At 40.1% G+C, this 24,689-nt stretch overlaps 1 protein-coding gene across 1 annotated transcript in view; it reads left to right on the forward strand.

The window, feature by feature from the left end:
* Positions 1-12,640: 12,640 nt before the first annotated feature.
* NDFIP1 (Nedd4 family interacting protein 1) overlaps positions 12,641-24,689 on the forward strand; it is a 45,866-nt gene continuing 33,817 nt past the window's right edge. Inside the window, exon 1 of the mRNA XM_074360858.1 lies at positions 12,641-12,890. Within this exon, the coding sequence (XP_074216959.1) occupies positions 12,828-12,890 (63 nt within the window). The 5' untranslated portion in view covers positions 12,641-12,827. The remainder of the gene's footprint in view (positions 12,891-24,689) is intronic.

Raw genomic sequence — 24,689 nt, forward strand, 5'->3', positions numbered from 1 at the left:
GGACAGATTTATTTTTTCTTTTCCAATTTTATTGTAATAACAAGCAGGACTGCCAAACAGTGTCCATTAAGTTCAGTGGTTGTGGCTGCCTGGGGTGCTGTGGAGAAGAACCCAGAGGCCACTTGCGGGCTTGGCTGTGACGGGTGAGCCATGGCTGCCCTGGGGGTGAGGGTGGGGGTATGGCGGGCAAGCTTCATGTGGGTGGGTGTCGCCAAGGCACACGTTCTCCCCCAAGTTAGTTTCAGCTTCTTCCTAACTCCCAACATGCCAGCCAATCACAGTGTGCTCCCCACAAGGTGCCAACATCCCAGAGGGGGAAACCGGGTTTAATGGAAACACGAGAGAACACGAAAACTGATGATGCAAGAAATTAGCAGTGAACACTGGGAGACATAAGTCACAGCTCTCTTTGTTCTGGGACAAGGGGGAAATCACCATTATTCCATCCGAATAGGCACTAAAGCCAGAGCAAAACTGAGTAACAACTAATCAAAAGGGCCACCACCTTTTCAGAAGCTGGCCCTGCCACCCCTCACCCTTAGTGAGCTTCTGTGGCCAAGAAAGAGACAGAACTAGGGCTCTGTGCAGGCTGAAACCAACAACGATTTCATCTCTAGGGTCTCCAGGTCTTTGTGAGGCACCAGGGTAGCCCCCTCTGAGGAGGTGACACCTGAACTGATTGCCAGGTAATACAAAGAAGCCAGCCACTGGCACGTACCTCCTGCTGCTTCGAGCCTGGGCACCATGGGATTTTTCAGGCACTTCCAGATAGATGTCACCTCTGGCCTGGGGCATCTGCCAGGGTGTAACCAACAAGGGTCAAAGAGGCTTTTTCCCAAAAGGGGCTTTCTGGGCTTCCCCGCAGCTTGTCTTCAGCGTGTCTGGCCGAGTACATGGCTTCTGGTCCACAAAGGTGCTTCTTGCACATTGTCTGCTGCCAGCATTGACTAATCGGACTTGGTGCTGCTTAAAATAGCAGCATTGAACAGTCTGTTTATTCTGTTTCTCCCAGAGCTGCAAGTAGCCGACACCGAGGGGTCAGGGAGCTGTGGGAGGAGGGCTGGGGGCTTACAATGCTAGGTCTGTTCCCCTCCATGGCCACCTTTGGGATTTGGTCAAGTCGATTTGATTCAGTATTTCAATCCTTTTTCCTTTGCTTTTGTTTTTATTTTTGTTTCTCAGTACAAACTGCCAAGTATAAAGAAATGGCTCTCCTTTCAAAGTTGGCAGGTGAAGGATATGATCAAACAGGAACATTTGGTTTTCTGCTGTGGATGCCCTCTCTCCTCCCTAAAATGCTGAAGACAGTCTTCTGACTACTCTACCTTAGATAAACCATGATTTGTCCCTTAGAATTGGGTGAAACTGGGGTCTTATAAACAACAGAGTGGGGGTAGGTGAGTGGGGTCAGAGGCTAGAAATCTGATTCTAGACACACTTGCCCGCATTCTATTATTTAACAAATGCAGTATACTTATGGTGCTCCTACCACAAAGATGCCGGTCTCGTTTTGAAGACCTTCGAGTCTCCTAGGGGAGTTGGGTCTGTTAAAACACTATCTGCCTTTGTTTGGCTTCTTTGATTTCTTTTATTGAACCTTGACTGTGGCAATCGTGTTAAGGGCAGGATTAATGGGCAAAACCTATTAAGGGTTTAAGCTAGTTTAAAATTTGAACCTCTGGGACATAAATGAATGAGTGAAGTTACCTGCATCCTATTCTTGCAAAGAAAAAAGCTTAAAAAGTTAGCATTGGTGAGTTTGTACACTGTGCTTCAGGACCACCCTCATTTTTATCACTGGCTTCTTTTTTTTTTTTTTTTTTTTTTGATGGTTTATAAATATTTGTTAGATTTGAAAGTTGTTTGCTCATCTATCCTATGAGCATCCATTCAGCTGCCTCTCAACTGGGAAGCTGCATGACTGCTGATCCTGTCATAAATGCCCTGGAAATCTTAGGGTTACAGAAGGTCTGCCTTTGCTTAAAACTCCTTTTTGCATGCCTCGTAGCAACCCATCTCTTCCCACCTTTATACAAAAGGTCTCCAAAATCTGCACCCCAAGCAAGCCATCCATAGATAAAAACATATACCTGGTAGTAAAAATGTTGGTCTGGACACGTCAAAAACTCAAGTCCACCCCTTCAGCTTCCAGCTAATTCTGCTTAGGGCCTGTCTGCCGTGAATCCTCACTGGGTTCCTTTGAGCACCCACCTAGCCATGTCCTTCACCAGGCTGCAGGTTTCTTAAGTAATTAATTTCCTAATTTACTCTACTTAGCGGTGGTTCAAATTAGCATAGACTGAGAGGATTAGCCTAAGGCCTCCACAAATGAAATTACATTTTCCTTTAAAGAAACAAGGCTAGGGGGAGGGTACAGCTCGGTGGTAGAGCATGTGCTTAGCATGCACGAGGTCCTGGGTTCAACCTCCGGTACCTCTGTTAAAATAAATATAGTAAATAAATAAAAGAAGCAAGGCTGTGAACAAATAAACTTTTTAATCCTTGGAAAAGATGGCTCACAGGATTGGTATTGCAGAGAAGTACATGACTTTATACAAAAGATAATGTACCTTTTATCTTTTGGTGAGAAGGGATAAATTGGGAATTCAAATTTTGCACCAGTTGGGGATGATGGAAATGTTAGCTTTCTTGATTGTGGTGGTGATTTCCCTGGAGTATACATCCACCAAAATTCATCAGATTGTACATCTGAAATATGTGTAGTTTACAGGAATCATATCACAATAAAGATGTTAAAAAAATAATGCTCTATTTAAAGGAAATGTATTGTTCACACAAAAATATATACATGGTTGTTCATGGCAACATTATTCGTAATAGCCAAAAAGTGGAAATGACCAAAATGTCCATAACTGATGAATGGATAAACCAAGTGTGGTAGAGCCGTACCATGGAATATTCAGCAACAAGAAATGAAATGTGGGTACACACGCTATAATATGGATGAACTTTGAAAACATTATGCTAAGTGAAAGGAGCTTGACACATATTGTATGATTCCATTTATAATGAAATATCCAGAATAGACAAATCCATAGAGACAGAAAATAGATAATGGTTACATAGGACTGGAGATTTGGGGGGAATGGGGAGTAACTGCTAATGGATACAGGCTTTCTTTTTGGGGTGATGAAAATGTTCTAAAATTGTTCCACACTGCAAGTATCCTGAAGGCCACTGAATTGTGCATATTAAATTGATGAATTATATGAGAGTTGTATGCCAATAAAGGTGTTCTATAAAAAAAAAGACATGCATACATTTAAGCTTTTGAAAAATTGAGTCATTTCAGGGATGGTTGGGGCAGCTTGCTATCTGTCTCTTGAAGAATCCTATCTCCTTAGTTTATCTGATTTGTATGCTGAGGATTTTGTGAATTAAATTTTCTACAATGCAGGACTCACGATAAATGAACAGATAAGTGAAAAAGAATCAGGGATCCGGAAATAAGCACATGTATTTAAGGTGATATTGTGTATAAAGGAGACTCTTTAAATGATTATTCAGCAAATGGTATGAGATGAAGCTAGTTATTAAAAAAAAACTCCCAAAAACCTGAATTCCTACCATACTCTTTGTCCCCAAGTAAATTGAACTGGATCAAATATGTCTTTTTTGTAAAAAAAAGAAAGCCATAAAACTACTTGAAGAAAATATAGGCGAGTGTTTTAATGATCTGCAGGGTGAGAAAGATCTTCCTAAATTAAAGCAAGAAGTTAAAAAAAAAAAAAAAAGACACAGCCATATATTTGACTAAATTTTTTTAATGCAAAAAACTTCAATACAGTAAATATCCTTCCTCTCTCCTCTTCTCTACTCATTCTACTCAAATTTGATCATTTTTTCAGGGTGGAGCTAAAATTGCCCTCCCCTGTGGCATCTTTCCCAACCACTCCAACACATATGACCATTTCTTCCTTTCTTGAACTTCTGCTGGACTTAGTCAAAAATACAGGGATGGAAAGAGGAGGTGGATGGATTGCATTTTACCCACCAATCCCAGACAACTGGCAGTGGTGACTCAGAGCACTGTGTTGAGAAGGATGCTGAGCTGCGTTGACCTCAGTGGGAGGGTTGTGATGGATTACTGCTGTCTGTCCGAGGCCTGGGGGAGGTAGCACGAGTTATATGCATTTCCTCTGCCTTTGGGCATCCCTTTATAAGTACCTAAAGCCCAGGAACCACTCTTGCACTTCTTGTTCTTAATGATATGTTTGTGTTGCTACTGTTGTTACTGCTTTTATATTCCCCCAGAATCTCTCGTGGAGCTATGTACAAGAGTGCCCAATAAATACTGAAATGGTTCTATAAAAAATACTCTAAAAACAGAACGATGGCATTCTGAAACTAGTGCTTTCCAGGAGCAGAATGGTTCCCAAACACAGAAAATAGCCCCGAAGTGACCTCTAGTTTACGGTGTGGGGCCAGGTGGGTGGCAGGGACTGGGTGCCCTGGAAACAGGCACATCTTTACTTTTCTTATTTAAACAAAACCTGTTTACCTTCAAACTATACTCACTGTGTGTGGGCTTTGTTCGTGGGTAGAAAATGGAGGGGTTTGTTGAAACAGAGAAAGCTGGCCACAGAGTTAGAATTAACAATCTATTTACTGAATGAATGAACACAGGAATAAAATAAAAGAACTGAAAACAGCTCTAACAAGATGAGGTGTTCCATGGAGCTCAAGCATCACATGCCCCTGGCAAGAAGCTAGCAGTCGTGTCTTTATATTAAAACCAGCTCCAGGTTAACACAGCGGCTGAGACTCAGTTTGGAGGTCCACTCACAGCTGAACAAGGCTCTCTCCCAGTCTCCTCAATTCTGTCTGCAAGTTGAAACTCATGCCTACTCATTCCAGCACACTGCACCCCAGCCTGTGGACTCCTTTCAGCAGTGGTGCTCATTTCATCTCAGCTCACCCACGGAAAGCCCAGGCCAGGAAAACTCCCTGGGTCTCTGTGGTTGGAAGATCTGTGTCTGCAGAGGTATCGCTGGAGAAGTCATCCCTCGCACTTGCTGCAGTTTTGAAATGCGGGGAACACGTGCACAGAGGTGTGTGATAGTTCCTGGTATTTGCAGTTTACAAAGTCCTTTTACATACCCGGTCCCATTTAGTTGATCTTCAGGAAATAAAAGACTAAGCCAGATACCACATCTTTTTCCTTGAAATCTATCTGCTTTGGAAGAGCAATTTTTGCCAAAATTCATACGAAAGGTTTTTTTGTTTGTTTGTTTTTGTTTTTGTTTTTTTTTCCTGCTGGCAAGAGACACTTTTCTCCCTACCCTGATAAGGGAGTCTAGACTCCAGGTGGGAGGAAGGCTTATCTTTAGGCTGCTGGCTAGGTTAGTAAGGAAGGACTACACCCCAGGCAGTGATGTCTGTGTTTTGGAAGGGAGAAGGGAGTGACGTTTTTAGGCTGCAAGCCTCTTCTGGGAGAGCTGAGGACAGATCTATTTTTGGAAGCGTTCTCTGCCACCCACGAAGAGCTCAAAAGGTAACTAAGCACCTGGCGGGTTTCCTGTGGGGAAAGTTGTTAAGGGCTGGAGGGCTTCTGCGTGTTCTGAGTCATGAAGTTTGACTTCGTCATCACTGATGCAGAGAGGACACAATATGCCCCCACCCCCACCCCGCCCCCGGCCTTGTTTTGAATCATATTTGGTTGCGTGATGACAGTACACTAGGGGACGGCATGAATTCTCAAGTCATAAAAGACTGGGCCACAGATTCACAGAGAACAGGAGGCCAGGGTGATGTGTTAACCCAAAATTGCAGATGGCGTACTTCAAGGATGGAAGGAAACTTGTGTTAGGTATCAGCTCTGCCACTTCCTGGCTGTGAGATCATGGGCTTGGGACTTAACCTCTCTGAGCTCACTTACCTCATCTGTAAAGCGAAGGATCAAATCAAATTATTTCTAAAGTCCTTTTAGCCCCAATTTTCTATGACACATACACACAGACGAGATACTTAACTTTCATGTCACTTGTTCCCTCATCCATAGAACAGAGATAGAAATAGACTCTGTCTCATGTATCTACTGTGAGTGGTAAAAAAAAAAAAAAAGATAATAAATGTAAATTACTTGGCACAGCCCCCAGCATAAAGTAAGTGCTCAGTGTGTGTGAGTTATTAAAGCACTGTTCTTGGGGCCAGTGCCATCAGAGGCACCTTTGTTGGGGCAGTGGACAATGAAAGGTGTGCCTTCAAACTTTTTATGGTGACAAACATCAGTGGGATTTTAAGCTGGTATTCTGGATGATGTGTAGATGAGGATACTGACCATCCTTGCTTACAGAGTGACAAAGGCTTAACAGGTAAAGGGAAAACAAGGCAAGAGGATGTTCAGTGTTTCAACAACGCAGCTTCCATTCAGCCCACCACCACGTGAGTACCCAGTTACACAATTTAAAATCAAAATCTGGGGTTTTGCATCCTATTTTGTCACAACCAACTCTGGAAAGGCCAGTGTTCCCAGGATGCTTTCTCACCTAGTATCGCCGCCCTGTTACAGCACTGCTGACTCAAGGGAAGGAACTGGCACCCGGGAGGGGGAGGGGCTTGTCTTTGCTCCATCTATGGGCTTTAGTTACTGAAGATGTGGTGATGAGGGTGAGACCTGTGAGAGAGGAGTTCCTGAATGATTTGGCCAGGATGTCAGCACTGCTTAAAAACTAAGATATTATTTCCAGGTATGGAATCTCATTGAGAACTAGAGATTCTTTCTTATACTTTGCCTGAGGCCTGCTCTGAGTCATCTGGGAACGGTTCCCTGAAGACCTATAGGAGCCAGCATGCATGCCCACAAGCTGCTGCTGAGTTTAAGCCAACATCAGCGTCTTCCACTGGGGGGGCCCCTGAGGGTCGCTTCTCTTTTGTGTCATAATTAGCACAAATTGTTTCTCCCCTGACACACCACGGCAGTGCAAGCTCCGAGCTTTACTATTTCCCACGTGTAATTGTGTTCCTTATGATTCTCCCTAAACACAGTAAGAAAACTACCCACCTGGGAAATGTGAGAAACCCTTTTCTTACCCTTCTAATCAGCCTGAGGGTTGGAGATGTAAGCATTTTTCCCTAATCACCTTGTTCTTTTTTTCAGGGAACTAGTTAATGCAGTTGGCTGGTACATAGTGTCCAATGATGAGGGTCAGTCATTCGATTTCCTTGTGGACGCTTTGCTGTTCTTTGCCGCCCACAATGCCCCTAAATAAATTATGAGCCATTTTTTTAAGGGAGCAATCACTCAAAGGTATTACGGGGTCACCTCCTATGGTCACACAGATCATATATTGCCCAGATGCGGGGGGGGGGTGTCATGTGTCATGGCTGTTCCTGGAGTGGGGCAATGTGTAATTTGCACAATCAAATATGGCAGTAAATGGACCAGCTGTAGCATCACTCCTGACAACAAGGATTCCCAAAACTTAAAGCATATATTCTGTTTAGGAGAGAGGGGTCAATTTAGCATCTTTATAATTAAATATTGCCGAAGACTCTTGGAAGAAATTTCTCCATTGGTTTTGGTATCTTCTCTTGTTTTACTTAGCTCAGGTTCACTATCAGTTGTATAACCAAACAGGTCTTTACTTTAATTGGATGCCAAATTTATGATGCACTTGAAATATGTGTAACTTCATTTTTGTGTTAACCTCATTCCTAATGTTATTTCAATCCTACAAGGGCCTGCTATGTGTCAGGCTCTGTTCGCACAGAGACGATAGTGAACAAGAAGACAAAGTCTATTTCATGTTCGTTGCTACTCTTGTTTTGCTTTTTCTTTCTCATCTACTTTAAGCTGTGATTTCTTGCTATACTGTAACCACTTTAATCCTTTTTGGATGAAGACAGTGTATAGGATAAGTAAATACTGTAAACATATGCATCTAAAAGTAAAGCACTATAATACATGAAGCAAAACTGACATAACTGAAGAGAGAAATAGACAGTTCAACAATAATAATTGGAGACTTCAACAATACACTTTCAATAATGGCTAGAACAACTAGGCAGAAGATCAACAAGGAAACAGAAGATCTGAGTCACACCATAAGCCAACTAGACCTAATAGACACCTACAGAACACTCCACCGAACAACAGCAGAATATACATTCTTTTCAAGTAGACATGGAGCATTCTCCAGGATAGACCATATGCTGGACCATAAAGCAAACTCAATAAATTTAAAAGGATTGCAATAATACAGAGTATGTTCTCCAACTACAATGGAATGAAATTAGCAATCAATTGAAAGAAATTGGGAATATGAATGCATATGAGGAAGTTAAACCACACCCTGCTCAGTAACCAATGGGTCCAAAAACTCATATAGGAAATTAGAAAATCCTTAGAGATTTATGAAAATAAAGCCATAACACAAAACCTTTAGATATGTTAACTAAAACAAGTAAGTAACCACCCTTAGCATTTCTCAATTTCATTTTGGGGAATAAGTGAGAAATTATTCTTTCATAGTTTCAGCTTCTAGGCAGAAAGCCACAATGTAGCACATATTTGATTGTGCTAAATTAATATGTGCTGAATTGAAGAATCAGCTGTATTCTGGTGGCGAGAAGGCAAACCAAGGAGTCAAGAACCTCATGCTGGATTCCTACTTGACTAATCCTTTTCCTCTGACATACTTTTTCACACAAGCCATTTATATTTTAAGAGCTTTTATAAATTCCCATCCTCTTCACTCTTTTCCTTCCCTCCCCATTAGGCAGGCCTTCTTCGTTATTCTGTGGTTTAAACTTCCTACTCAGGCTCTTAGCATATAAACTTTTTTTGTTCCTCTGTGAAACTAGGGATTGGCAAACTACTGCCTGGGGGCCAAATCCAGCCCACCACCTGTTTTTGTACGATCTGCGTTAAGAATCGTTTTAAATTTTTTAAAGAGATGAAAAACATTAAAAGAATATTATTTCATAATGTGAAAATGACAAGAAATTCAAATTTTAGTGTCCATAAATAATTGGAACACAGCTGTGCCAGTTTGTCTGGTATTGTCCATGGCTGTGTTCATGATACAGTGACAAAGTGGAGTATCTATGACAGAAAGCTTGTGGCCCACAAAGCCGCAAATATTTGCTGTCTATCCCCTTATATAAGAGTTTGTGGACCCCTCTTCTAAGCTTTGATACAAGCATATTCATGACTTGCTATATGCCTTCCTCTCTTCCCATCGTGACAGAGCTTTTTTCTCATTCAAAACCCTTCCTCCTCTATCCTCACCTGATTATCACACCTGGCCACAGAATTCTCTTCACCACCTCTTGGTATTATTTAATATAACCCAACGCAATTATAATTAACTTACAATTTTTATATTTAAAAGTATGTCCGGAATCTGTGTTTATTATCTTCTTCATTTCAGTGTGAAGTCTCCATATTTCTTCTGTGTCCTCTATTTCCCTCCACACAAAGTTGTCAGACGGATCTAAGTTTGCATGTTGGTTCCACCACTCACTAGCGGAGCAAGTGATATACATTTCCTGAATCTCTTCATCTGCAGAATGGTTTTGTTATGAAGATTAAGGAGATGATGTATGAGAGTCCAAGACCTGGGAGGTGCTCTAAAAACAGTAGTAATTATCAGTGGATAATTTCTTTATTTGCCATAGTAAGACATAACCTTTGCCCTTAATGAAAGTCCCAGTAATGTAAGGGGAATTTAAGAAATAGTAAGTCAGTAGAAACGGAAATGCGTGGTTCAGCTGGAGCCCTGTAAAGGTTAGCTAGAGACATTCAAGGCCTGAAATGAGATATCAGACCAATGAGGCTTTGTTTAAAATTTAACCAACCCTTCTTGGTTACTTATTGAGCTCAGTACTGCCTAGGACAGGCCTTGGGTGATGTGAAAGACAGAAGACCACACCTATCCTGGAGGAGACTTTTGTCTAAATTGGGGGAAGGGATGGGGAAGCAGATATGAGCTATGCTCTTACTTGTCCATAATCTTTCTCTTCTCAGGATGGATGATTCAGAGTCAGCAATTCTCATAAAAAGTATTGCACATGGAAAGTATTACTGCTGTTCTGTGGGGAAATAAGCTTCTAAGTGTAGCAATCTGAAATTAATAACTTTCTCTGTGGAAACTCTCTTGACAACATCTCAAGATGAAGCCAAAGAGTGCAATTTTTATAGGCTTGGATTATCTTCTCTGTCTGCTTGGCTTGCAGCAGGCATGGATCTGTGAGCCAGAAATTCAGAGGTTTCCCCTTCACTGTACAATTTGCTTGCCATCCGGACACCTTTTGCCACAGTGACTCAGTTTCTCACTTCCCCAGTTTACCCAGCCATTGAATCAACACAAACTATTTCGATTTACTTACTTAAGGCTTTGGGAGAACTCAAAGGGAAAAAAAAAAAAGAACAAATCTTTACTATTAACACAAAACATTCTTATTCAGGACATCAGAAAAGGAATAGGAAAGGGAGATTAGAAGCTGGAGATTAACTTTTTTTTTTTCTTTTGAGAGAAAATATTCCTATGAGAAAGCCCTGTATTTATATTATGATTAATATGTACGTCCACATGCAGGGAGTAGCTATTGAGGGAGAAAGCAATTTAGGAAAGAAGTAGATGGGAAGGACAGCAGCTTCTTTTCCACAAAAGCCACAAAAGTGCTGCAGACACGCATGAAGGCAGCAGCTGTTGCTCCAAGAACCGTATGTTTCAGCACAGACGTCTTCTTTTTTTATGCTTTCTTACCCGTAAATTTAGATAATCTGGGCAAAGAAGTCTGGATTTCTACTTTCCATTGAAGAGATTTTCTTAACATTTGAAATTAGACTTTTTTTCCCCTTTATATAAGACCACACGGGAGGATAATATGTTTGGAGTGACTCACTGTACCTTATTACATGTAAAGGTTGTTTTTTTGGATTATAAAGAACAACTGCAGGACCGACTAAGGAGCAGACCACTTAGAAACGCTCAGATGGACACGTGGCTGGATTTGTTCACTCTCCTACAGGGGAAATACATGAGGCCAGTGCTTGGCAATAGGGAAAGACATGTTGGAGTTTGGATACTGGTAGAGAACTCGAAGTGAGGAAGAGAAACATACAGAATTCTTGTTGATTACAATTGGCTCCTATATACAGAAACCTCAGGGTAAGTTCAAAACACAGCTAAGCTTTAAAAGATATAGTGAACTAAACTTGAAATTTAGAAGATAAAACAATCATCGTATTAATGCCAACTCTAGACTACCAACTTGGAATGGCAATCAAGAAATGGGAACGGCGACAAGCTTCAGAGATCAAGGTTTTTGGGGTTTTTTTGTTTTTTTTTTCTCTGTGTTGGACATGTGGGTAAAAGCAATTTCAGATGGCAGGGTATGACAGAAAGAAACAGCAGACCTCAAAAGCCTGATACAGTGCAGATAGCTAGACTGTGCTAGATGCAATGGGAGATATCAAAATATTTAAAAGACAATTACTCTCATCTTCACAAAGTGGATAATTTAGTTGCATGATAATGGTTAAGAAAGCCAGCTTGATGAGTTTACATTCCAGCTTTCCCCCTTAAAGCTCTGTGTTCTCGGGTAAGATATTTCATCTCTTCAGGCATAACTCCCTCTTCTGTGAAACATCAATAATTGTATCTCCTATATGGCTCTTAATGCTGCCTCTCTTTCCTTCTTCCACAAGGCAAGCTCTCACTTCCCTCACCCTCTTTGCATACATGTTCCTGTCACCTGGAAAGCTCTTAGCATGGCTATGTCTTTGAAATTTCGCCTTTCATGTCACCTCCTCAGAGAGCTTTGGTTCATAAAATACCGTGTCTGTATCCACGGATGAGGTTGTTAAAACTATAAAAGGACTGCATGAAAATGACGGTTCTAGTATTATCAGCCACTCTAAATAGGCGTTGAGTTCAAGGGGTTCACTAGGAATATAAGGTCAGCAAACTTTTTCTCTAAAGGGTCAGAGAACAAGTAATTCAGGGTTTGCACACCATACTAAACAAATAGGAGCTGCTATGTTCCAATAAAACTTAAGTTTTGGACACAGAAATTTTAATATCACATACTTTCTATGGTCACTGGCCCAGCTTTGGCCTCTGCCATGTAGTGGACAGACCCTTGATCTAGGAGGATGGCAGACATGAAGGGCATGGATAAGAACCAAGATTCTGCAGCCAGATACCAGGGATCCGATGGCTGCTGTGTAAGACTGTCAACCTCCCTGGGCGCCAACGACCGCTAAGATGGGGCTGCGGCCCCTGTGTCAGGGGTGTGTGATGTGGCTTAGAAGAGAACAGGCAGGGGAAGGTCGGGGTTCGGAACCAGGCGCCCTTCACAAGCATCGCCAGCTCCGCGGTGGCCTGAGAGCCATCAGCTTTGGGAAGAATCAATCCTGGAGGCGAGGAGGCGAGGAGGCGAGGAGGCGAGGAGGCGAGGAGGCGAGGCGGGGAGGCGGGGAGGCGGGGAGGCGGGGAGGCGGGGAGGCGGGGAGGCGGGGAGGCGGGGAGAAGGGGCGGACCCCACCCCGGGCGGCGGCACCGCGGGGCCAGGCGGGGCGGGCCGGGCGGCGCGAGTCGGGGGCGGGGCGGCGGCGCAGCGTCGTCGTCGTCGTCGTCGTCCCCGCCTCCTCCCTAGGGGCCGCGTCGGAGGCTCGGCAGCGGCTGCGCTCACAGCCCGAGGAGAGCGGCTGGCCCGGCGGCGGCGGCGGCGGCGGCGGCCACTGAGACCCACCCGAGGCGCGTCCCCGCCAGCCTCCCGGCGCCCCCAGGCCTCAGCGCCCGCGCCCCTTCAGCTCGCTCGCTCACTCGCCCTCCTTCCCTGCGACCGGCTGCGCCATGGCGTTGGCGTTGGCGGCGCTGGCGGCGGTCGAGCCGGCCTCCGGCAGCCGGTACCAGCAGGTGAGCAGCGCCTGGTGTCTCCCCGGACCCTGGAACCGGTCCCTGCCGTCCCCTCCCGCCGCTTCAGGCCTCCTCTGCGGCCCCGCCTGTGGCCAACTCGGCGCCGCGGCTTGGCAGGCCGCGCTGGGCCTGGGCGGGCCGGCCGGGCCCCGGGCTCGGATTCGAGGCGGCCGCGACCCGGGGCGGGTCTGGCGCGGTGGAAAAACCTCCGCCCCGCAGCGTTTCGCACTTCCCACGGCGGGCGGGTCCCGGGGTCAGAACCCACGACCCTCCCGAGGCGTCGACCTGGGGGCCTTCAGGTTTTCTTTTACCACCGTGGGTTTGATGTCACTGGAAAGAAAAAAAAAAAAAGGATGAAATGGAAAAGGAAACTATGTGGAGAGGAAAGATTAAAATCGCTGCGACTGCTGCCGACAGCTCTCCGCAGCGAGATGCGATTACTCAGGGTTTCAGAGCCTAGTCTGCTTGTCGAAACCCATCCCCCTCGCCTCCGTTTTAAGACAAAAGTCAAAATGCGACAAGGGACAAGCCCGCAGTTTGCAGTAGATTTTTAAAAGGCGGCATTTAACTGGTGATGCCACTAAAATGTCGAGCTACGTTGAAGACTGCAGGGCGTGTGCCTGAGTGTGTGTTTTTAAATCTTGGAAATGACGTTTAAAGATACTGAATATTGTAGCTGCGGAGGCAGTGTGTGGGGATCATTGGATTATTATCTCCGGTATGATTTTTAAATTGAGGTCCTAGGAAGAAGAGCTGCTTGTTTTACTCGCCTCTGTCTGTAGCCGGGTTTCCCTCGGAAATTAAGAAAAACATTCTGCAGGATTTTTAGAGGTATTTCATCTAACACATCATAATTGTGGGAATTGAGCCAGTGTTGATTGGAACCGCAAATAACGGCTTGCGTTTTTGTTTCAAATGCTTTCAGTATAATTTGCGTACGAATGGCAATCGTGCTTTTATGAAATTAAATGGCCTATCATAGATGATCCACAGTTTCATATTTTAGACGTAAGGACAATCAATACGATTAAAGCATCTAGATTAACCCTGGTGGGGCCAGTTACTAGGTTGTTTTGCCGTCGTCAGCCCTGTGTTGTAATTTCCGCCCTCCTACAGCCCGACTCCCGATATGACTGGTTAAGAATTTAGCTTACTGGTTTCATAAGCACGCCCAAATTGTGGCAATGCAGTCTAGTCCTTAGATCTTTCACAGCCTGGGGTCTGGCACGTTCTTTTTTGTATGACCTTGGCTAAGGCTCATGATTCCTGCCTGCTTTAGTAAAATACAAGTGACAGGTATCAATTATCTGTCATCAAGGTGTTCGCAAATCACATGTACCCCATAGTGTAATTTAATTCATTCTTTTCATCCTGCCTTGGATAAGGCAAACAAGCAGAACGCTATGGCTTTTCTTTGTGCTGCCATCTTCTTGAGCTCTTAGGTAATGCTGATACACTGCTAGAATACAAAAAAATTTGTGGAGTATCACGATTGCGTATTTCTCAGTGTCGTGTTTAATAGCTTTAAATATGCAGAATTGAGGTATGTTAGGGACAGACCATCTTTTTTTTTAAATCATTATTTTGAAGAAACCTTCAAAAGAATGAAAAAAAGAACTGATCTTACTAGAAAAATTGCAAAATATGAAAGCCAAACCCCACAACAAAAACCTATCACGGATAGATAGCCTAAGTTAATATTTTGGTGTGTATCCTTGTGGACTTATAGCTATGTAAATACACAGAAGTATAGGTCAGTATACATGTGTACAGATAAAGAAAGCTAATATTGATTGAGCATTTACTATGTGCCAGTCATGGTACTAAGTGCTTTATATCCATTATTTCACTTAATCCTCACAAAACCCCTTTGAGGCAGGATTGGTACTGTATAGATGACCGAAGTCAAGACTGCCAAGAGGCTCAGTAACTTGCTCAAGGTCACAGCTTCTAAGTAGTGATTACAAGGATAAAATACACATGTACCTCCTTAAAAACACAGGCTTATGGTCCAAATATAGGCATATACATTAGCAGATATATCCATGTGCATATGTATTCTCTTATGCATCCATGCATACATACACAGGTACATCTTCGTACACGTGCCCCTGATTATACCTGCACACACTTTGTGCATAAATGCACAGGTATGTTTATATACTCACATGTTCTCAAACACATGTGCATCCACTAATTTGCATTATGTGTATTGTGCACATATATGTACAAAGGCACACACTATAACTACATAATAAGATGGGTTCGTATTTTAATGTCTGCATAGTGGGCATTTGTATGGCTGAACCAGAATTTAATCAGTTGCCTATTGTTGGTCTCTAAGGGTGTTTATAATTTTTTTCAGTCACTGAAGTTTCTTTTACATACATCTTCAACTATTTCTTTAGTATAAAGTTCGAGGTGTGGAAATGCTTGGTGAGAGGATATACATATTTAAAAGGCTTTTGAATTATGGAATGTTGGTGAATTGTCCAGGCAACTTGATCGGAGCATGATACTCTCGTTGTCACAAAGGGCCCTTTTGACTTCTATTTGATCTGGTTAATCAAACTGAGCTGGTCATCTAACAAGGTAAGTGTAATGGAAAATTGTATGATTCATTCATAAATGCAAACAATGCTTTTGCCTTTATGGTCTTTTGATTGATAGAGCAATATGTGCAATACAACTTGAATTTTTAGCGTCATGACAGACTACACAGGTAGGCTGGGCTCATAGGTTCCCTGTGGCTTTATTTATTTTTTCTCTTTTTGCATTTTGAAGCTGAGATTGTGTGTCCAAACATTCTGAAGCACTGTTTAGAAAGGTCTAGGTAGATCCAATCTTGAGAAACCTGTTGTGTGTTGCTTTCTTTGAGGAACATTTATTCCTGTTCATCCATTCTAAGCCCTCTTTGCCTCACTACGGTAGATCTTTGGCTATATCATTAATTTTGCCAAATACTTCTTGAAATGTTTTGAGATATTTGGATTTAAATCCAGTGAAAGTAGGCAACTATAATATTTGCCATAGAGGCTTAAAAACAGACTGCAGAATGTTTTGCTTTAGATTTGACTCATTGTCTGCTAAAGAAGTTGCCTGTTTGTGGACATCACTAATAAGTTCATACTGTAGTCTGATGACGTTGTAGAGCAACTTTGGGAAAAGGAGGTTTTGATAGATGAGGGAAAGAGTTTCATCTCAAGCAGGCCAAACCATTTTCATGTTAGATGACGTCGCAATCCTGGAAGAAGGAGCAAATGGTGCCTGTGTGTTTTATTTTTTTAGTTTCAAAAGACATTTTAATTATATCATGGAATGCCCCTTAGAATGTTATATCAAGATTTAAAGGTTTTGCTGTATTTGTGGCCTATATGGCCAATGATCAAAGAAAATTTTTATAATACTGAGAAAATGGGTAGAATGATTTCTTAGAAAAAATTTTTAGTTGTGGTAAAATATACATGAAGTTCACCTTTAGTAATTTTTTTGTGTGTATGTGGAAATACTGGGGATAGAACCCAGGACCTTGTGCATGCTAAACATGCACTCTCCCACTGAGCTATACCCTAACCCCAATTTTAACTATTTTTAAGTGTAAAGTTAGTTCAGTGGTGTTAAGTACAGTCACACTGTTGGGCAGCTTTCACCACCACTCATTTCTAGAAACTCCATACTCATTAAACAGTAATCTCTATTTCCCCTTTCCCAAGCCCCTGACAGCGATCATTCTACTTTCTGTGAATCTGATTACTGTAAGTGCCTCGTATAAGTACATTCATATAGTATTTGTTCTTTCTGACTGGCTTATTTCACTTAGCATGATGTCCTTAAGGTTCATCCATGTTGTGGCATGTGTCAGAATTTCCTTCCATTTAAGGCTGAATAATATTCCGTTGTATGTGTATACCACATTTTGTATATCCACTTTTAGCCATTGTGAATAATCCTGCTATGAACATGGATGAACAAGTATCAAATAAGTCCCAGCTTTCAGTTCTTTTGGATATATACCCAGAAGTGGAATTGTTGGTTCATATGGTAATGCTATTTTAATTTTTTTGAGGAACTGCCATACTGTTTTCCATAGTGATGCACCATTTTACATTCCTACCAGCAGGGCACAAGGATTCCAATTTTTTCACATGCTCATCAACACTTGTTATTTTCTGTTTGTGTATGTGTGTGTTTTTGATAAAGCCATCTTAATGGGTGTGAAGTGGCATCTCACTATGGTTTTGGTTTGCATTTCGCTAGTGATCAGTGATATTAGCATCTTTTTGTGTGTTTGTTGAACAACTATATACCATTGGAGAAATGTTTATTTAAGTCCTTTGCCAATTTTTTGAGTTGGGTTGTTTGCTTTTTTTTGTTAAATTGTAGGAGTAGTTTCTTTTTCTTTTAAATTGAAGTATAGTATAGTTGATTTACAATATTGTGTTAGTTTCAGGTGTACAGCATAGTGTTTCAGTATTTTTGCAAATTAGACTCCATTATAGGATATTACAAGATAATGAGTATAATTTCCTGTATGTGTATACCCTTGTTGCCTTTTATATATAGTAGTTTGTATCTGCTAATCCTGTACCCCTAGTTTGTCCCTCCCTCCTTTGCTCTCCACTTTGGTAACTACAAGTTTGTTTTTTCTATTTGTGAGTCTGTTTTGTATATGTCTTCATTTATATTATTTTAGATTCTACATATAAGTGATATCATACTGTATCTTTGACTTGTTTTACTAAGCATAATATTCTCTAGGTCCATCCAGTTTGCTATAAATGGCAATATTTCATTCTTTATGGCCAAGTAATACTCCATCACATATATGTATACTGCTTTGATCAGTAATCCAGTCATCTGTTGATGGGACTTGGGTTGCTTCTAGGAGTAATATCTTAATATTTATTTACATTTTCAACTTTTTCTATGAAAATTTCAAACGTATACAAAAGTATACTGTAATAAACCTTATGCACGCATCACTCAGCTTCAACAATTATCAACAAATGGCTAATCTTTTTCATTTGTACTCCCTACCATTATTTTGGAGTAAACCCTAGAAATTATATCATTTCATCCATAAATATTTTTGTGTATAATTCTAAAAGATATAATAGTATGATATTTTAAGCAGATACTATCCCATGAGGAATATATAATGAGAGCACATTTGTAATTTGTTATGAACCAGGATTTGTGAGTGTCAAAAGGGGCAAATCTGCAACTGTCCATTGTATTTGACTTACTCTTGGTGAGGTGCTCTAGGAAATCCTGGCGTTATCCAAACTGATGCCACCCACTTTTTTGCCTGCACATAAATTCAAATTACTTTATCTTTGACACCAATTATATTACTCTATATTAAACTAGATTATAAAATAAATCCTACCATGAGAGTGATTTTGTACTTTTGTTAATAAAAGAAAGGAAGACTTGAAGAACTTATTTATTTGTTCTTAGGGCTTTAAAATAATTACTTTGATTTCTTAATGACTTATTCTTACATATCTTTGAACAAGTACCACTGTTTAGTGGAACCATATTCTTGTAGTAGTGGATGATGCCCCTTTAGATAAAGCACCTTTTAACTCTTTAATTAGAGGTTAATGCTGAGAAGCAGCTTGATGATCTTCTCTTTATTCTCACGTCATTTTGCCAACATGCCAGGCGATTGGTAATACCATGTATTGAATCTGTTGAACTTTACACACTCCAGTTGTAATTGCTTCTTGAGGCAGTTTAGATAGAAGTACAGTGTGTGTTGTTGCCTTCACCAAGTGTAGTAATAAAGCGAGTGTTAACCAGACATCACTTAGCACATCCTGCTGTTAAAATTAAGCTGACTCATTTTTTCTGAATAACAGAATTTTATTGTAATTCTAAATACTAGATCTAAATACTGATCAATCTCAAGATGTTTCTAGTGAAATAATTTTCTTACTGATTAAAGCAGTTTCTTTCACATGTATTACATATTTATTCCCTACTGGCAATTTAGTATAATCTTTGACAGTGTTTCTTTTAAATTCATATATTGCAATAATGTCAGTAGTTAATCAGAGGCTTGAATGTGATTTGATGGCCTTTTCTGGAGATTGGATAGTTTATGAATAGAAATACAAAGTTTAGGAAATGGTTTCTGTTTAATAACATTTTTATTTTACTTGTCATTCAGTGCTTAAATGTGGCATTTAAATATTAAGCGTTTTGTGTTATAAAATAGTACACATATACATTCTTCATACATTGGAGACAGACAGTAACTTTGTAAAGGAAAACTTGATTTCCCTTCCCTTCCAGTCTCTCCTCAAAGATATAACTGCTTCTTAAATTTGGTGTGCATTCTTCGGGCTTCTTTCTTTTCCTTAAAAAAAAAAAAGAATGTTAAAAATTTAAAAAGTAAACTTAACTTTCTGTAGCATTTTTAGATTTTCAGGAACATTGATGATAGTAGTTTCTGTATACCCCAGACACAGTTTCCCTTTTAACATCTTACATTAGTATGGTACATTTGTGACTATTAATGAACTAATATTAATATGTTGTTATTAACTAAAGTCTATACTTTATTTAGATTTTCAGTTTTTATCTGTGTCCTTTTTCTGTTCCACCATCCTGTACAGGTTACCACATTACACTTGGTCATCACGTCTCCTTAGACTCCTCTGGGCTGTGACAGTTTCTCAGGTTTTCTTTGTTTTTGATGACCTCGTCAGTATGAGGAATATTGGTCAGGTATTTGTAGAATGTTTCTTAATTGGGATTTGTCAGATGCTTTTCCCATGATTAGACTGGGGTGGTGGGGTTTGGGGAGGAAGACCACAGAGGTAAGGTGCTGTTTTTGTCACATCATACCACGAACGCATACTATCAGCACGGCTTATCACTGTTGATATTGACCTTGATCATCTGGCTGAAGTAGTGTTTGTCAGACCTCTCTATTGTAAAATGACTCTTCCCACCCCTCCACCCCCCTTTCTGTACTGTGCTCTTCGAAAGGAAGTCACTGTGGTCACTAAGCACAATCCATACTTAAGGATTGGAGAGTTAAGCTCCACCACTACATTGAGAGCAGAGTATCTATGTAAATTATTTGGAATTTTTCTGCATGGGACATTTGTCTCTTCTCCATTAATTTATTTATTCAGTGATACTAGTGTGGACTCATTTATTTTGTTTTTTGGGTTATAAGCTAATACTGCTTTATTTTGTTGCTCAAATTGTTCAGCTTTGGTTGTTGGGATCTCTTTCAATTGGCACTTATATCCCTTTGACAGAACTCCATCTTTGTGGTTTTTTAAAGCCCTTTGGCACCAGTCTCACCATGTGTATTTTTTGTGCCATCCTAGAATCAGCTGTTTCTCCAAGGAGCCCTGGTTCCTTTTATTGGAGAATGATATTAGAAACCAAGATCTGTGCTTGTTGCTGTTAGTGTGTTAGGGCTTCTGGGCCTTCCAGGCTGACAGAGTAAAGCGATGTATATGTGTATGCATGTCCATAAGCATTTCTGTATGTAACCATCTGTATCTATATTAAACTAACTGACTCTGCATGGATCACTCCAGCCTCCTGCTCTCTCTTATCTTTAAACTTCTACTCCAACAGTGAGAAACCTGGCTTCTCCCACCTGCCGTCCATTTACTTAATTTAACTTCAGTTTTAATATACATGTCTAGCTGTATCAGAATCGTTAACTCACACCCTTGTGGGAAACAGTTTTACCAACTAGACGACAGGGCATACGTACAGTTTCTTTTACCTTGGTCCTGCAGACTTGACTCATTCCCAGGGTTACTTAGGTTAGCACCTTTTCTTCTCACCTTCTTCAGTGAGGTTGTTTGATAAATTTATAATACAGTTAGATTGTTTCATCACATTCTGCATACCATCCTGAGAACCACTAACCACCTAAGTGTTTTTTTTTTAATTTCACATGCATTAAAGTTCACTCTGTGCTATAAAGTTCCTTAGGCCTTGACAAATGCCTTTTTCTGTTTTTGTTTTTTAAACAGTACTTTTAAAGAAAAGTGGTAAGAGTTATTTCTCTTATTTTCCAAATTTTCTACTAATGATCATGTTTTGCTTTTTTTTTGAAAAAAAATTCCTTAAAATTTTTTTTGTTTGTGAATAATTTCAAACTTACAGAAAGTTGCAAGAATAGCATAAAATAATGCCCATGTCTTATCCATTGCCCTGATGCATCCTAAACAGAAAGGTTTGATTAACAGTGAATATAATCCTATAAAAATTGAAAGCACTACAGATAAAACCCAAGTCCCCTGAACCACCACAATTCTTTCTCAGTTGAATTCAGTGCTTATTTTGCTGTTTACTGTGTTACTAGATTTTAAAAATTTGTTTTGTCCTTGTTAAATTTAGGTGAAAATTCTGCAGACTGGGTAATCAGTGATACAGTGTTCTTAGTATTTTGAAGTTTTCATTTTAGGAGCTTTATGGTATTGTATCCAGATTTTTCACGTATCTGTGTTAAAAAGCAGTTTTTGAAGCTTGTGACATACACTGCAGTATTGGGAAGGCTCACCTTGGGCCCTGTCTAAGTAGAGACTTATTCAGGAGAGCAAAAAAGGACTGTATCAACACATCTAATCAGTAATATACTGTGTAGCTTCTGCCATGAAGTAAGTAGGTGTCGTATGACTGTGGGCAAGAACTTTAATTTCCTTCTAGCCTTATTTTCTTTTGTATAATGAAGTAGTTTAGTAGTTAGATTATTTTGACTCCTTCACGCTTATGATTGATTGTTTTTGTGCTTAGAAGCTGGTGGCTTTGACCCAAAGGGATAGCATTTTATTGATGATTTAGCAAATATCTTTCATGATGAATAATTATTTTTTAAAGTGGTGTCAGTAAATAAAGATGGATGATTTTATGTCCAGTAGATTTTTTTTAAATTATGCATGGTTTAAAAATATAGAGAAATCTTAATAGTATGTTTTAAAAGAATGAGTCACTGATGAGTAGAGTATTGTTCCATAATTTTGCAGTAGTTAAAACATTCTGTTTGTAAATCTTTTCCTTCTGGTCAACTTCAAACAACCATTGTATATCATGACAAAAAATTAATGATGCTATTAGAAAGCAGGAAACTTAATTGATAGTTAAAATTTTTCTCAAATAAACTTTTAAAAAGCAATTTTAGGTTCACAATAAAATTAAGTCTTTTAAAAGCAAGAAAATATTTTAAAGTTTTCATAGCTTTTTTAAAGAAACTGACTCGATTTCTGGTATTATTACTCACTTTTAGTAGTTTCACTTTCAGAATTCTGGAAAATCTGCTTGTGTTATCATAGAAACAGCATAAGAAGTATGGCTTGAGGGCTGTCTGCAGCCTTCAAGGTCTTATACATGATTACTGTTTGATAGGAGATTCTTTTCAACACTTTTGTCCTTGTGAAGTTGAATTGCATTTTCAGATACAGTATTTTAGAGGGTACCTACTTAAAATCACTTCTCAGTCATGCAGGTGAGGGTGGACAGCATTAATGCTCTTAAAACACATTGGTCCAGTTTCATCTTAGGTGAGAGAGTTAATGGAGGTGATCACAGTTAAGTGATGTTATGATCTTTACAGCCATCTTGTCACCATTCAGCTGTGGCCAAAATGACTAGCTGAGTCAAGGGGGAGAAAAGGCAATTTATGCTGGGGGTGAAAGGTAATCAATCATGGGTTTATTACATTAGCATCTGCCATTGTTTGGGAGGTTAGAACATTTTTTATTTTTTGTGGATCAGGTTTAATGTAGTCCAAGTGCCATTTTAAGTTTAAGACTTCACATTTTATTGAAAGTATTTAAGGGAGAATCTTAATTGTGTTTGAAAGGATCTTGTACCTAGTTAATGCTGTAGTTAATTCTGAGAAGTGAACTTTTTTCCTCTGTGAAAAATACAGACGGACTTTCAAATGCTACAGTGATATTATGAAAGAATATTTAATGATGAAGGAAGAGTCTACCATGGAGTGAGTGCAAAAAGTTGTAAGATTATTTGTATTCCCCCAGAAGGCTAGAAGGACATCTGGAAGATGATATTGTGGTTTTATTTTCTTCTTTATATTTCTGCCAGATTTTCTCCTTGTGAACTTAGGAATTTTGTAATCAAGAAAAAAAGTATTTTTTTAGAAGTCCCATTGTGCTGTTTATTATTATAAAAATGTTACTTTTATGCTTGTCTTAGAGTATGTATAGAGTTAAAAGTGTCAAGCTACCATTCATCAAAGACTTCATCCTATGAGCCATTTGTAATTTAATTAATAAGGCATTTCTGAAGTTCCGACCTGCATGTTTAAACATTAAGGAATGAAAACGGATGTACCACAGGCCTTCCTAATTAAAAGTTTACTGAGCGCCTGTAGATTGCTGCTTTGTCTGTTCTCTCTCCTTCCTATCTTCCCTTCCTTTTTTTCTTCTTTCCCTTACATTTAATACCCAGCACAATTTAACACATACAGTAAGTATTCACTAAATACCTGTTTAGTGACTTCAGTCCTTTTAGAATGTATTATGATATAATGTTAATTAGATTAAGTCAGAGAACAAGATAGTGGATAAAAGGCATCATTTTGAGATGGACGAGATCACCCGGTTGCAGAGACTTCTAGGAAGCTACTGAGAAGATACTAGAGCCTGGCCTTGAAGGAAGGGTAAGATACAGATGCGAGAGGCCAGGACTTGGGAGTGGGTGGAGGTCGACTCTAATGATTTGTTGTTTGCCATGGCAAGCTTGTTTCAGTTCCTAGAATATGTCACTCTCTCTGGCCAGGAGGCCTCCTCTCACCCTGTTGCCTCTACCCGGAATGCTCTCTTCTTTCTAGCCTCCACCTCAGTTTAGGTAGTCTGTCCTAAGGGGAATTTGAGTACCTCCCCTCTCCCGCAGTTAGGTTAGTTTCCCCTGAACATGAGAGTCCCCTTTTGTGACACGTTTTGTAATCACATTTTAATCTTTGTTTCTTTTTATTTAGTTTTTATATCTTACATATATAGGTTAGGGTCAAATCTTACAGGCTTATTACCAAAAACAGGAGTCTCCTGCTTACTTGCCTGCTCCTTAGCTCTTTAAGCTGTTTCTTTCTACTGTTTTGCTGTTATCCTTATAGGTTAAAAAAAACACATTTATCATGTGCGACTTCTTGATTTTTCAGTTTTCAGTATTTAAAAAATTGACTCACCACTGTGGGATATAAGGATTTAGCTTTCTTTTAGCATCCTCCTACAACTGCATATACTCCACTTCCTGACCCTCCATTTTTCTAATATAGTTATATCTATAATGTAGTTAGATCACTGTTTAGTGTTTACAATAATTGAGAATAATAAAGGCTGTTCACAGCTGATGTATGTTGTTTGCTGTGGTTACTTTTCCTTGCCTGGTAGTACCTAATTTTTTCTAAAGTTAACAGATTTTTTTGTTTGTTTGTTTGGCTTATTTTCTATATACATATTGTAAATTGCTTATAGTATAAATCCATCCTCAGACTCTAACCTATTAATCTTAATAGTTTTTTGATACATTCAAACACATCAGGTATTTTATTGATTTCATTGTTGAGTTAGGAAGTGGGTACGTGCATCTTTCCTTCCTGGCTTTTGACCTGCTCTAGAAGGCTGCTCTCAAGGCCTCCTGTTTAGTTGTCATCCTGGGGAATTTCCTTTTTAATTGAAGACCCTTCCCTTGAGTCACATCTTTTTTTTTTTCTTTCTTGGATTATTGTCTCACTTCCATGGAGTACACCCTCCAGTATCTTTCTGAGAAAGAATGCACAGGGGTTAAACTTTTTTTTTT

The sequence above is a fragment of the Camelus bactrianus genome, chromosome 3, assembly GCF_048773025.1.
Source record: "Camelus bactrianus isolate YW-2024 breed Bactrian camel chromosome 3, ASM4877302v1, whole genome shotgun sequence".
Taxonomy (NCBI): domain Eukaryota; kingdom Metazoa; phylum Chordata; class Mammalia; order Artiodactyla; family Camelidae; genus Camelus; species Camelus bactrianus.